This window comes from Doryrhamphus excisus, chromosome 16 (assembly GCF_030265055.1).
Source record: "Doryrhamphus excisus isolate RoL2022-K1 chromosome 16, RoL_Dexc_1.0, whole genome shotgun sequence".
In the NCBI taxonomy this organism is placed as follows: domain Eukaryota; kingdom Metazoa; phylum Chordata; class Actinopteri; order Syngnathiformes; family Syngnathidae; genus Doryrhamphus; species Doryrhamphus excisus.
Window position 1 is genome coordinate 11,251,375 of NC_080481.1, and position 13,207 is coordinate 11,264,581.

Sequence of the window (13,207 nt, forward strand, 5' to 3'; positions counted from 1 at the left end):
CTGTACTGCTGTAGCACATGAATTTGATACTAAGATGGCTGGAAGCCCTGGATCTCCAGTGTGCCGCTAGATTGAAGGCAGGGAACGTGCTGGGGAGCGGAAACTGGAGATGCAGGGACCCATTGTGGACTCAAGGACCCGGGACTGGAGAGAAGCCAAACTTACACTCTGGACTGCTTAGCACTCAATCAGAGGGTATAATAGAATGGATAATAACAAACAAAACACAGATTCAATCTTTTGAAAATATTTATTGAACAATATACATTGTCCAGAATAAATGTAAACAACCAAAGCAATTGGTTCCATTATACCAAATTAATTGGTTTATAGTATAGCCATGCATTACCAGACTTTGTCGTTTTGACTTTGTCTCATGTTTCTATAGTTTGGGAAGTACTGCTCAGCAGTATTACAAAAGTACAACAATCAAATGACCAGAATTGTCCCACCCAGAGTGTTTGGTCTTTGATTTGGGAATTGTCATTAATGCTCCATTATTGTTTTTGCATTTTTCGGGAATTAGCCTCCATGATGAGCTTTTATTGAAGCTTGTAGCAATGGTGGCTTCCATGGGCAACATAAGCAGGCTGACACTACCCGCCTATGTGTCGTGGTGTGTGTATGACAGGACACACACCTTTTTGTCGACACCATGAAGGAACAGAATGTCCTCTTAAATAAATGAATGAGCTGTCGAAAGCACTGGCCAAAACCATCCAGCAGGAAGTGGAAGGGCTGTGTGCAAGAAGCGTGGCTGCTGTTACCGTCCAGCTTGGAAGCACTTTAATGCCCCCCCACATTTCGTTTTTCCCCGCTCATCCAATCAATTCCAATGAATGTGAGGCTCATCGTCATGAATATAAACCCCAGTGCTGTGAAACACGCAGCCTGAAAAACGCCAAAAATGAACAATGTTAGCATGGAATCGAATAATTGAACAATGTTGTGCTAAAAGATGAGGAAATCTACCTGGATTTTTGGTCTTGAGTTCATGGGCTCTTGCTCAGTGGGTATGATGCGGATATAGAACAGTCCAGGAAGGATGAAGATCAGACTGGGAGCGGTCGTTGCCCCTGAACATAGAAAAGATATTGATATTGATATTTTATTATGGTTCCATATTAATAATGAATGTTTTTTTTTTAAGGAAAAATACATTTTTAATAATGACTTGACTCGGCATCATTAATGTGCTTATACAAAAGTAATTTATTTATATGAGTTAATATGATACCAGTAGGGTGTCACGGTGTTCGAGTGGTTAGCACGCAGACCTCACAGTGAGGAGACCAGGGTTCAATTCCACCCTCGGCCATCTCTGTGTGGAGTTTGCATGTTCTCCCCGTGAATGCGTGGGTTTCCTCCGGGTACTCCAGTTTCCTCCCACATTCCAAAAACATGCTAGGTTAAATGGCGACTCCAAATTGTCCATAGGTATGAATGTGAGTGTGAATGGTTGTTTGTCTATATGTGCCCTGTGATTGGCTGGCGACCAGTCCAGGGTGTACCCCGCCTCTCGCCCGAAGACAGCTGGGATAGGCTCCAGCACCCCCGCGACCCTCGTGAGGAAAAGCGGTAGAAAATGAATGAATGAATGAATGATACCAGTAATGCCGAAGATGTCTCGAATGTTGGGGACAAGGATGACCAGCAAGTTGACGATAAACAACAGACACAGGGCAATGGCGATGTGACGCAGCCAGTGGAAAGGTTTCCCGGGGAACAGAAGCTGCTGCAGGGCACGGCGGATCTGATGGAAAATAGAGACACAATATTGTACGGTAAGCATGTCAGACTTTATTTCTTTCTCCTTATTATGTATGTCTTTCTACTCAAAATGACAGAGTTGCCAACAATCATCTCTCTGTATACTTTTGTGTTATGTTTCTATTTATGTTACTGTACTGTGAGGGAAATATGCAGGTTCATACAGGAAAGAGGACCACTGGGACAGTGAGGGTGACGGCAACCAGGACAGCCAATCGCACACAGAGAATTAGAGTGTCCAGGGTGTCCACTTTACTATAGGTATGGAGGAGCTCTGCTTCTGTGTTTTCTGTTACAATGAAATATAATTTAAATTTCAGGTCAAACGGAACTAAAGAATATACTTTGAAAAGAGTTTTACTCTCACCGTAGAAGGTCAAGTAGCCAAATACTGCAGTTAGGAAGTACATAATGAACATGCCAAGGATGGAAACATTGCCAATATTCTGCATTCTTCTCTTTGTTGGGCTTGAGGGGTACAGATACAATGTAAAATATTGTTATAATATCCTGTAATGAATACTTTTATTGTTAAGTGTCCTACCTTCTTAATTCAGTGTAAATGGGAAGAACCTCAGGGTGACATACAAAAGCAAATGCCAGAATTGGAATAGCATACGCCGTCTGCAAACAAAGAAGAGAAATATCTTCACCTCATGTGGGAATCATGTATGCATTCCAATGTGATGGTTAGTGAAAGATAAAGCAAATTAAATCCGTGCTCACCTCTTGATTGATGGTGAAGAACTTGGTGGTACATGCATCCTCTGAAATGTCTGCGCTTACAGAGTAGTTGCCAAACACTTCCAGTGGACACGCAATGTTGAATTTCTTATAGATGACCTTATGCGACAGAGGAAGAGATGTAATGTACTGCTTTATTACATTCAATTTCTCTGGTGTTGATTAAAATAAGACATAGACTTACCACAGAGAGGAAGAACACCATGCAGGAGAGAGAAAAGCCACTTGTGTAACCCAGATAGCCTTAGAAGCACAACAACATGTAACATTAATCAAGAAATACTCATTATGATAGTTTTTTTTCCCGTGTTTCCTTTTATTATTCTTGACCAAAAGCAATTATCTCCATACATCAGGGCTCTGTAGACCAGGCGTCTCAAACACACGGCCAAATGTGGCCCGCGGGACACTAGTTTGAGGCCCCCGCCTTGATATGAAAGTTTAATGTTAGTGCGGCCCGCGTAAGTTTGATATGGATGCTGTATGGTATCATGTACCCAGAAAAAAATATTACGTTTGATTAATGTTCATGTTAAAGGTTAAATAACTGTTAATAGTTATCCTCCCTATCTGTGTGGAAGTGGTAAGTTTTTGGCTATTTAAGTTTAAAGGAAATAACTTGAAGGCTACCGTTTAGGTCGCTAGCTCTCTAGTTTGCGAGTTAGCATGTGTCTCAAGACCCTGCAGTTGCGCAATATGTTGTAAATAAAGAGTATAAATGTGAATATAGTCGTGTTATGTCATGTCTACAGGGCTCTAATAATGCTTTGTTAATTTTAATCTGAAAAAAACAATTTGTCGTACCCACCAACTATATGTGGTTTTTATTATTATTATATTTATTTATTACTGATTGATTGATATTCTTTAGTCTTGATTTGTCTATTTATTTTTCATCTTATTTTGTGTAGAAAAATAAAAATTAAGAAATTAAGAACAGTGGAATGTTCTATCAGCGCTTTTCTTGGAGAAAATCGGAACAAAAGCAAAGTTTATTCATTTTTCTGTTTTTAATAAATGCGTTTTTTTTTTTTTTTTTTTTGAAAACCTGATGCGGCCCAGTCTCGCCCAGACCCTAGCTCCAGTGGCCCCCAAGTAAATTGAGTTTGAGACCCCTGCTGTAGACGGTGCGGTGGCGTGTCATTCAAATACTGTATGTATAATTGGAGGAAAGACAAGGTGAAGACATACCTAGGTGCTTCATCAGGGCCAAAGGTAGGATTATGCCAACAGTGACTAGGATGATGAGGTAATTTCCATTCATGAACCATTCACTTGGTGAAGAAGATAAAAAAGACAGTAGTTTTGCCACAACATTCACACTGTAAATGTGATCAATACTCAATATATTTGGACAATTATGTAATCAATAACTCAAGTGAGTTGAGTAGATAATGAAAATAGATTTGTTACAATTACCAGGCATACATAACTAGTTTCAACGATAATATTTAAATATTTAGTACTTACTTAGAACGAGATGTTTGGCCTAAAAAAGCCTGGATTACCAGCGGTAATTCTGATTTCACAATGAACAGGTAGCTGGACATAGCTGCAAAAAAAAAAAACATTATACTGCAACATGCTCTCTTCCAATTACAACAAGTTCCATGAATAATGTTGGCGATTTATGTGACTAAACTAAGAAACAGTTTTGACAAAATCTTGGTTAAAAATAGAGTGGTTTAAGTTTTAGTTCAGTTGACTTATTGAACTCAGTCCCATGTTTCAATTTCCATGCCCACTTAATTCCCATGGTACTGAAAGCAACCTTACCGCCAATATTATGCAGCGTGATGACAACAGCTGCTATAATTTTGCCCGGATGGCCAAATGCTCTCATACCCAGGTGCTCATAGGCACGAATACCTGGGAAAAAAACAACAAAATCACATAACATATAAGTGAAATAGAAAAGCATGGAAGTCATGTGAAGCAAGTATTTTTTTGTGTATTTTCTAAATATTTTGAAGCCTTACCCACTACTCCAGCACTACGGAGCAGGAGATGGATGGAGTAACAGGACAGACACGCAATGCATATCAAAAGGACCCTGTTAAAATCACACAGCAACAAGAGATGAGGCCATGTAGAAATTCTCAATCTCATCTAGTACTGTGTGACATTCGATTTCAGCTCAACATTTGCAATAAAAGTGACTTGTCATAATTATCATCATTAGATTCCACCCTGGATTTCTAGATTTATTCATTTAAGAAAGACAGTGTCAGTGCATATCAATCAAAATGTACACAGTCATGTACAGTACAGGCCAAAACTATGAACGAACACACGTGGAATTATGTATTTAAATATCAAAACCTGCTGGTGTTGCATGTTTTGACATATTTCTTACAATATACACACACAGGGATTTAAAGTATACAATGTACAGTCGTCCCTTGCTACATCACTCATTCATATAGCCAGTGTATACACATGATTATACACTCACAAGAAAAGCACAATGCCTGTGTTCGACATCGCGTACGAAAGTCCCAGGATTCCACTGCCCATGATGGCGTTGCTCAGGTTAAAGACAGACATGCCAAACGAGGTCTTACCCTCAAACTGAAAGACAATTAAGAAGCAGTGTTAAGCATAAGAACATAAAAAAAGAACATGTTAATTTGTTGTAGTAGTTTGTTGTACTCACATCCGTAAACTGAGGCCTCTTTGATGGTTTGTTATTGTGCTGTAGAAACATTTGTTCCTCTTGTGGGACTCTGGAAGTGGAATATTGTACTTTAAATGTTCACAATTAAAAAAAAAAAAAATTCCAGATTTACTAGTCATTTAAAAAGAATATAACATACTCTCCGTCCATTGCCACTGCAGCGCCATTGTGTTGATTATCATTTGATAGTTTGTCCATTTCCATATTCAGATGGACTGGAAGTTAAAAGTTCTGAAAAACACAAAAAAAGAGCCAATAATTCACAGTTGATTTGTTAAAAATAATTTCGCTCTCCTGGCAACCAGTCCAAAGTCAGCTAGGATAAGCTCCAGCGACCCTTGTGAGGATAAGCAAAATAGAAAATGGATGGATGGAATTTCACTGTCTCCAAGCAAGATGCACAATTATGCAATTGGTTAACAAAACATGCTAAAGAAATGCCAAAGCTGAAAAGAGACAACACAATATAAATACAGGGATACGTACATCCATAGAGGAGGATGCAATTGTAATTACAAGACTGAAGTTGTTACACTAAGGGTCATTAAACCTGCATAAGGATGAGAAGTTTTGAGGATAGTTTTAACACTTCTGGTTAGATGTTGGAACAGACCCAACGTGTTCTGTTGGGTTTGTAGATGTTGGAACAAATCCAACACATTCTGGTTAGATGTTGGAACAAACCCAACAGGTTCTGGTTAGATCCAACATCTAACAAACCCATGTTCTAAACCCAACAGAACATGTTGGGTTTATGAGATGTTGGAACAAACTCAACACGTTCTGGTTAGATGTTTGATCTAGATGTTTTATCTAACCAGAATGTGGGTTTGTTCCAACATTCAACCAGAACATGTTGGGTTTGTTCTAACATCTAACAAACATGTTCTGTTGGGTTTAGAACATGTTGGGTTTGTTCTAACAGAACATGTTTGCTAGATGTTGGAACAAACCCAACCTACCAACCCAACATCTAGCAAACATGTTCTGTTAGAACAAACCCAACACGTTCAGGTTAGATGTTGGAACAAACCCAACACGTTCAGGTTAGATGTTGGAACAAACTCAACAGGTTCTGGTTAGATCCAACATCTAACAAACCCAACATGTTCTGTTGGGTTTGTTCCAACAGCCAACCAGAACATGTTCTGTTGAGTTTAGAACATGTTGGGTGTGTTCCAACAGAACATGTTTGCTAGATGTTGGAACAATCCCAACATGTTCTCGTCGATGTTGGAACAAACCCAACATATTCTGTTGGGTTTGTTCCAACATCTAACAAACATGTTCTGTTGTGTTTAGAACATGTTGGGTTTGTTCCAACAGAACATGTTTGCTCGATGTTGGAACAAACCCAACATGTTCTGTTTGATGTTGATGTTGGGTTAGATGTTGGATCTAACGAGAACATGTTGGGTTTGTTCCAACATCTAACCAGAACATGTTGGGTTTGTTCCAACATCTAGCAAACATGTTCTGTTGGGTTTAGAACAAGTTGGGTTTGTTCCAACAGAACATGTTTGCTAGATGTTGGAACAAACCCAACATGTTCTCGTTAGATGTTGGAACAAACCCAACATGTTCTGGTTTGATGTTGGAACAAACCCAACATGTTCTGTTGGGTTTGTTCCAACATCTAACAAACATGTTCTGTTGTGTTTAGAACATGTTGGGTTTGTTCCAACAGAACATGTTTGCTCGATGTTGGAACAAACCCAACATGTTCTGTTTGATGTTGATGTTGGGTTAGATGTTGGATCTAACCAGAACATGTTGGGTTTGTTCCAACATCTCACAAACCCAACATGTTCCAACATCTAACCAGAACATGTTGGGTTTGTTCCAACATCTAAACAGAAGTGTCAACTTACCCATGGACATATGACCAGTCTCTAGAAAGTTTAGACACTCACTGAATTTTCATAACATGAATATATTTGTCATATACTATTTTTTAATCTTAGCTTTACTACTGTTTCTTGTAATTCTACTTTTTTCTTCTTCTTTCAGCGTGGCCTGAACATGTGTTCGTCCAAACAGAAACACTGATAAAAAAAAAAGTGTGCGTCATTGAGAAAATAACACAAGCAGCACAGACATGTAAGCAGGAGCCCAGCTTATGTCATCCTTTTCAAAGTACACGACTGAGACCATCGGGCCAAAACAAACCTTTCCTCACGTGTCTCTATTTGGTTAAGAAGAGTCAAAGCCGTCTTCATGTCAAGTCAGATTGATCATAGAAGTTATCTGAGGACGCTTCACTTTTAGTGCAAGTCTATATAAAGTATACTGTGCATTAACTTTCCATTCACTTACCATCTTAAACAAGTTTAACTTTAACTAAACTAGTTTTTGTACTATAACACAATGGTGAGGTCAAATATCTGACATTAGGTCACTGTGGCATCCACAAATGAGGCTAATGTAAGAATTATGTATCAATTGACGTGGACTTAGGACAGAATTTTTACCTGTTAAATATTATTCATCTTATTTTCAGGCTATGCGTTTTTACTGTAATCTAGCAATTAGCAGTAAACTACTATTTCCTATGGTTGCTTAAAAGTGTTTATGTGCTTGGAGACTAGCAACCCTGGGGTTAGCTTTGCTAGTTTTGCTAGCTTTGCTAGTTAACAGCCATACGTCCCAACAATTGTTTCCAACTGAAATGTAAGTAATGTACTTATTCTATTATCTATTAGCAATTTTTATTATTATTATATATTACATATAAATTTATTATCCATTGTGTCATTATCCAGGAAGAAAGACTGAAAAGTGATGATGGTTAGCCAGTAGCTTGTTAGCATGATAGTGCAGAAGCTCTTGTTTTTCTGCTCCTACCTAATATAGTAGAAATAAGAGTAAATATGGCATTTAAGATGTAAATAAGGCTTGTGTTTGGATGTTACTGTAAATGTGTTCCAGCAGAGTGATGGGCAGACAGGAATTAATTGTTTGGAATGGTCACCTTGATCGGTTTCTTTGCCTGTTTTCTTTTTCTTCTAATGTTGCGATTCCAGGATAAAAGACTATAGTGGCTGGATCCTATCCCAGCACACACCCTGTACTGGTCACCAGTGAGGCGGACGTGCTAACCACATTCACCACAGCATGTCCCAGACCAGATGTTTGTTTTTTTTAGCTACATTTTGGCCAACAAGGCTATCAAATATGTGTATATCTGCACTGAGGACCTCAGTAGTGACAGACAACGTGATAAAAGCTGAGAATGACCTCCCTGTTCAAACATGGCAGATCTGCTTTCTCAGGCAGTGACTTTGTACAAGTGTAGTCACGTGGCTCTTTCTAATAGTGTCCCAACACAAATAGAAACTATAAATGTCTATCCTGTACTGTACTGCCATGCATTACAGTGTATGGTCTCAACTGACCATGGTCCAAAATTAAACTTGAATGTACTGTACTAATGGAAGAAGATGTCAAAATACTGACAGTAAATAATGTAATACTTGGTACAGTTAATATGAACTATATCTCAATCATATACTGCATTGAACATTACAAAATATTGATGTTTGCAGTGTAATTGTGGACAAAGACAAATGTTCAATGCACCAAGCAGGTTTTACATTCAATTTCCAGTCTCAAAGTTCACTCGGTTATTTACATGGAATTTAGATTCCCCTCCAAACAAACTGAATATACCGTTTAGAAAAGTCAGATTTACTTCGAAAATATCTCTACCCACCCTGTTTCCCATTTGGAAAAAAAAGTCTCCAGCTCTCTGCTCTCTGGAAAAATCCCAAACTCCAACACATGAGCTTTTTAAAGACTTTCCAAGATGTATATTTCATCTTCATCGCTGTACTATTTTCAGTATTGCAAAAAGGCCTCAGTGTAGTCCTTTTTAGCGACAATCTCACACAGTAATTACTATAACCCTCACATTTTTCTTCTAACAGGACGATACAAGGGTGTTGAGTTGTTTACAGTGGATAGTAGTTTCATTTGTATTGTAGTATTGTCCATGCAGAATATACATATATTCTAATAAAAGCGAGGAGTGTATTCACGTTGGGGAGATACAGTATATACTTTTCCGAATGGTCCACTGTTGAACAGCTTCCTTTTCCTTTGCTCTTTCTGTAGCTCAGGATCACACATTCTAATTTAAAGGCCAGCGTCCAACCTATGCTTTCACTCATTCACCAAAATCATTATTACAGTTACATTTATATGGAGAATGTTATCAAATTCTTATTTTGGTACTGTATGCACTTGAAATATGCATGAAGAGTACTAGCTCTAGTACTTCAAAAAGCCTAAGGTAGTATCGCGGTCATTCTCAAGTCATAAACCTACAGTATATGTTTTGAGTGTCTGGCAGCGACAACATGCTGAGAGCTTTCCTGCTATCATATAGCTGCACAAATTATACACACGTCACACACAAAGACAGCCATTGCTCGCTCATGAATTGCATGAATGTATAAAACGGTATGCGTTCAGAATTTAAAATTGCATTTGTTGCTTTGTACTATACTGTGCAAATACTGTAGTAGTACTCTATTGTTTGGTTTGACACTCGTTACTACTGAGTCGACCCAATCCAAAGGACCCCTATGTCAGCGCTTATAGGTAATAACTATATAAATAAATTCGGATTTTTGCCTCCTGGAAGCCATCTGCCTATATTGTCTAATGGGCCAGCTGGCTCATGTAAGTTCACATTTTGCCGCAAAAAAAAACAAATCCATCTAAGATGTAAATAATAAATAATACCAAATTAAATAAAAGACAGTCAACTGGTCATGCAAAACACAAAATATTAAGTGATAATGCACTTCTATAAATTATATTCTCATGTGTTTTTTTTGGTGGGGGAATTTCACAATGATGACATGGCATCTGCTGCAATTACTGGTTACTGGGTATTCAATTCCCATTGGAGAGTAACAACTTGTTATCTATTGAAACTATTACTACTTCTACTCAGAATTAGTATTGTTCTCCTTAAATGTAAGTAAGTATTTGGACCATTGGGGGGAAAAAACCCTCGCATGCACGCTGAACGCAACACTAATGCTCTTGAAGAGCGCAGCAGTGTTCTTCTTGGTGAGCAGAACTCCTCAAGAAGTCAAACCACGTGGCAACAGTCAGTCCAGCTCATGGAGCACAATGTTGGGGCACTTACCTCCTCAAACAAGTCCAGCTGATATCAGAAGCAGGGTGGTCTTGTGCTGTGCAGTCTTGATGCCAGAACCTTGCTTTGGGCCAGGAAGGTGGAAATACGGGTCTGATTTGGAGCCCTGAATGGAAACAAACTGTGGCTGTGGGATAGGTTTAGGAGAGAGGAACAAATATGGGAACAGGGAGTGAGAAGCAAGGGGGGGAGCTGCTGAAAATGATGGTTTCAAGTTTCTGGTGATGTCACATGTGTAGGCAGGCACTCTGCTTCCTTTCCACAAAAAGAAAACACTTTCAATGTGACTTTTTGTCAGGGTTCTGTTTGTGGATTGGTCTGTGGCAGACTGCCAGGGATACTATGTCCACTTCATACTCATTGACTTGTTTTTCTGGTTAAAGAAGCACTGTCGTCCAGTGCCATGTGGTTAGAGAAGAAGGTAATGAGCATGCTTGTTACATAACAGTATGGAGTTGATGAACAGCCATATATGAGAGCTAAAAATTTGCATTGAAACAATTATGTCCAAAATTTCCCCAAACATTTCCACAATATTTGTAACAAAAAGAATGTTGCCATTTTTGGAAAATTAGTTTAAGTGGTAGTATTATGAGAATGACAATATATTTTCTTTAAATATACACTATATATAATATCCCGTATCCTTTTGATTTTACCGTATGCGTCCCTTGCTGGAAAAAGTTTGGACACCCCTGATATAAACCAATGATCCCCACAAGAGGCAACCTGAGTCCATGTCATTTAAAATGACAGATGGTCGCGTTAGGAACACTCCCAGGGCTCTGTTTGTGTATTACTTCCACACAGTGTGGGTCTGTGTTTGTTTATGTGTGCGCTCAGAAGAGGGCTCTCCAGTGATTTAGTACGGCACTTAAATAAACTATAAGACACGTAGGAATGTTCCAGAAATACTGTACGTCTGAAGTATGCAGACTTCTTGTCCCGTCTGCGTGAAGGCAAATCCTGATAGTAGCAGAGGTGCTACGATACTCGTCTTTTTCTATGAAATAGATAAAGATAAGCTGCGTGTGGCAGTTTTACCCAGACTGCTGAAGGAAAAAAAAACCACAACAAGTCAACAAGTGTTGTTAAAGGGGACCTATTGTGCTCATTTTTCGGTCCTTTGTATTGAGTTGTGCAGCTACACACAATAACCAGCACAGAAAGCTTTCTAGTTCTTCCAGAATCTGCACCTATTCAGCTGTATTTGTTTGGATTTCGCACTTCCTGTGAAAACAGTCTGTTTTAATGTATTCCACCCACAGCCCGCCTCCATACACTCACACTCCACTTTTGTTGGTCACACTCTCCAGTACTTCCGGTTTGTGCTACTAGCTGTGAACCCAACTTTATAGGAGTTGATAATAAATGGCGATGTATCTTTTTAAAATGGCGGCTTTTAATATACAGCCATATGTGTTGGATCCTGAATCCAATCCAGAATTAGAGACTGAACAGTCTGAAATATTTCAAGACAACAGGTTACTCCTGCTTTGTACAGCAACCTCGCTCCCTGTATGCACACTCTATAATGCTACACAGACAAATGCTTTTCCTCTATGACTTACACAAAATAAACACAGGACACTGATTGTTGCTTACTGCTTGCTCTTCTGACTCTTCCGCACAACAAAGTAATGTTGGAAAGGTGTCGGGCTTCAGCTGCATGCTGGCCCATGTTCACAAAACCGTGTGAAATGCCGTTGACATATTAAAATGCATTTATTTTGCTAGTAGAAATCAGGAACTCCAACCACTTGTGCCTGATAGTGGCGTCTTTAGGAATTATAAACAAATGTGGCTTTCCCTTATGAGTCATTGCTAGCAATGTAAACAGAGAAGCAGAGCTTGGAGGAGGGCAGAGAGCTTATCTGGCTTACAGCCACGCCCATATAAGGAAGTCTGCTCCTCTGTGACATCACAAAGTGGCAGTTTTACCACACATTATGAAAACAAGCGTTTTGAGCCATCCCAAACTTCTTTCAGGGCTCACTTCCAAATGCGCAAACATCATTATCTGAAACTTTGGCATCGTTTAACACGAGAATACAACATTCTAACTACATTTATAGGTTAGAAGAGTGGAAAAAACATAATAGGTCCCCTTTAAAGAATAATACAATATACTGCAAGTTCCTTCTGTTCATATTTGCTGAGTTGTATATTTTCTGAACACATTGCGGACACCATGATACTGGTCTACTTATTTCACATGTCGGTATCACTTCTTCACTCTACTGCAACATTTATGTTGACATGAACAGGGGCCTCTATATAGGTTCTGCCAAGCCAAGCATCTCAAGCGGACTATTATACTTCAAATGAAAACATTAGTCCTTCACTTGATTCCTCTTCTGTCTAACTTTTTTTTTTATCTTCAGCAGATGTGCAGAGTCCCAGTATTTATGATCCCAGGTCACACTCCATGTCCGTGCAGCAGGCAGCTGTTCTCAATGGAAATGTAGCGATAACTTCACAGTGCGCAGCAGCCTGCCAAGCAAAAGCAAACAGGAGACAGAGGAGACAAAGTTGGAGTCTAGTTGGGTCAGGTAATTTAACCTTCTGTGGAGCCAGAGCAGAGTTTAATGCAGGGTTAGAGAGCAAAAGTGACCTCTGAAGTGATTAGCAGAGAGGCGGGGACAAATATGATATACTTTACTCCCTAAGCTACTTCAATAAGCTTGTGGTAATTATTCTAAGTCTTATTTTGAAAACAATTAATGCAGCCACAAATTTGAAACACATTTTTCCAGATTAAATATATTGTTTTGGTTAGTTCGAGCACCCACATTCCAATAGATGGGGCCAATGTTTGTCCATTCTGGTCTCTCAATCCATCCATCTGC

General features: G+C 39.1%; 1 protein-coding gene across 1 annotated transcript; it reads right to left on the reverse strand.

Moving 5' to 3' along the window:
- Positions 1 to 231: 231 nt before the first annotated feature.
- LOC131103976 (sodium-coupled neutral amino acid transporter 3-like) lies at positions 232 to 10,604 on the reverse strand. The gene is made up of 16 exons (XM_058050592.1): positions 10,350 to 10,604; positions 5,331 to 5,422; positions 5,171 to 5,240; positions 4,970 to 5,085; positions 4,494 to 4,567; positions 4,291 to 4,383; positions 3,985 to 4,066; positions 3,706 to 3,788; positions 2,699 to 2,757; positions 2,497 to 2,613; positions 2,315 to 2,394; positions 2,138 to 2,238; positions 1,935 to 2,059; positions 1,609 to 1,753; positions 973 to 1,076; positions 232 to 891 (listed from the first exon to the last, which is right to left on the reverse strand). Exons 2-16 carry the CDS (start codon positions 5,393 to 5,395, stop codon positions 787 to 789), a joined length of 1,419 nt encoding a protein of 472 aa, XP_057906575.1. The 5' UTR covers positions 5,396 to 5,422; positions 10,350 to 10,604; the 3' UTR covers positions 232 to 786.
- Positions 10,605 to 13,207: the final 2,603 nt, after the last annotated feature.

Bases quoted from the DNA above. Each gene is read 5' to 3' on its own strand.
- LOC131103976 (XM_058050592.1), bottom strand. From the start codon at position 5,395: ATGGAAATGGACAAACTATCAAATGATAATCAACACAATGGCGCTGCA. The intron at 5,086-5,170 runs GTGAGTACAACA...ATTGTCTTTCAG, and splicing joins AGAGGCCTCAGTTTACGGAT to TTTGAGGGTAAGACCTCGTT. The intron at 4,568-4,969 runs GTGAGTGTATAA...TGATTTTAACAG, and splicing joins ACAGGCATTGTGCTTTTCTT to GGTCCTTTTGATATGCATTG.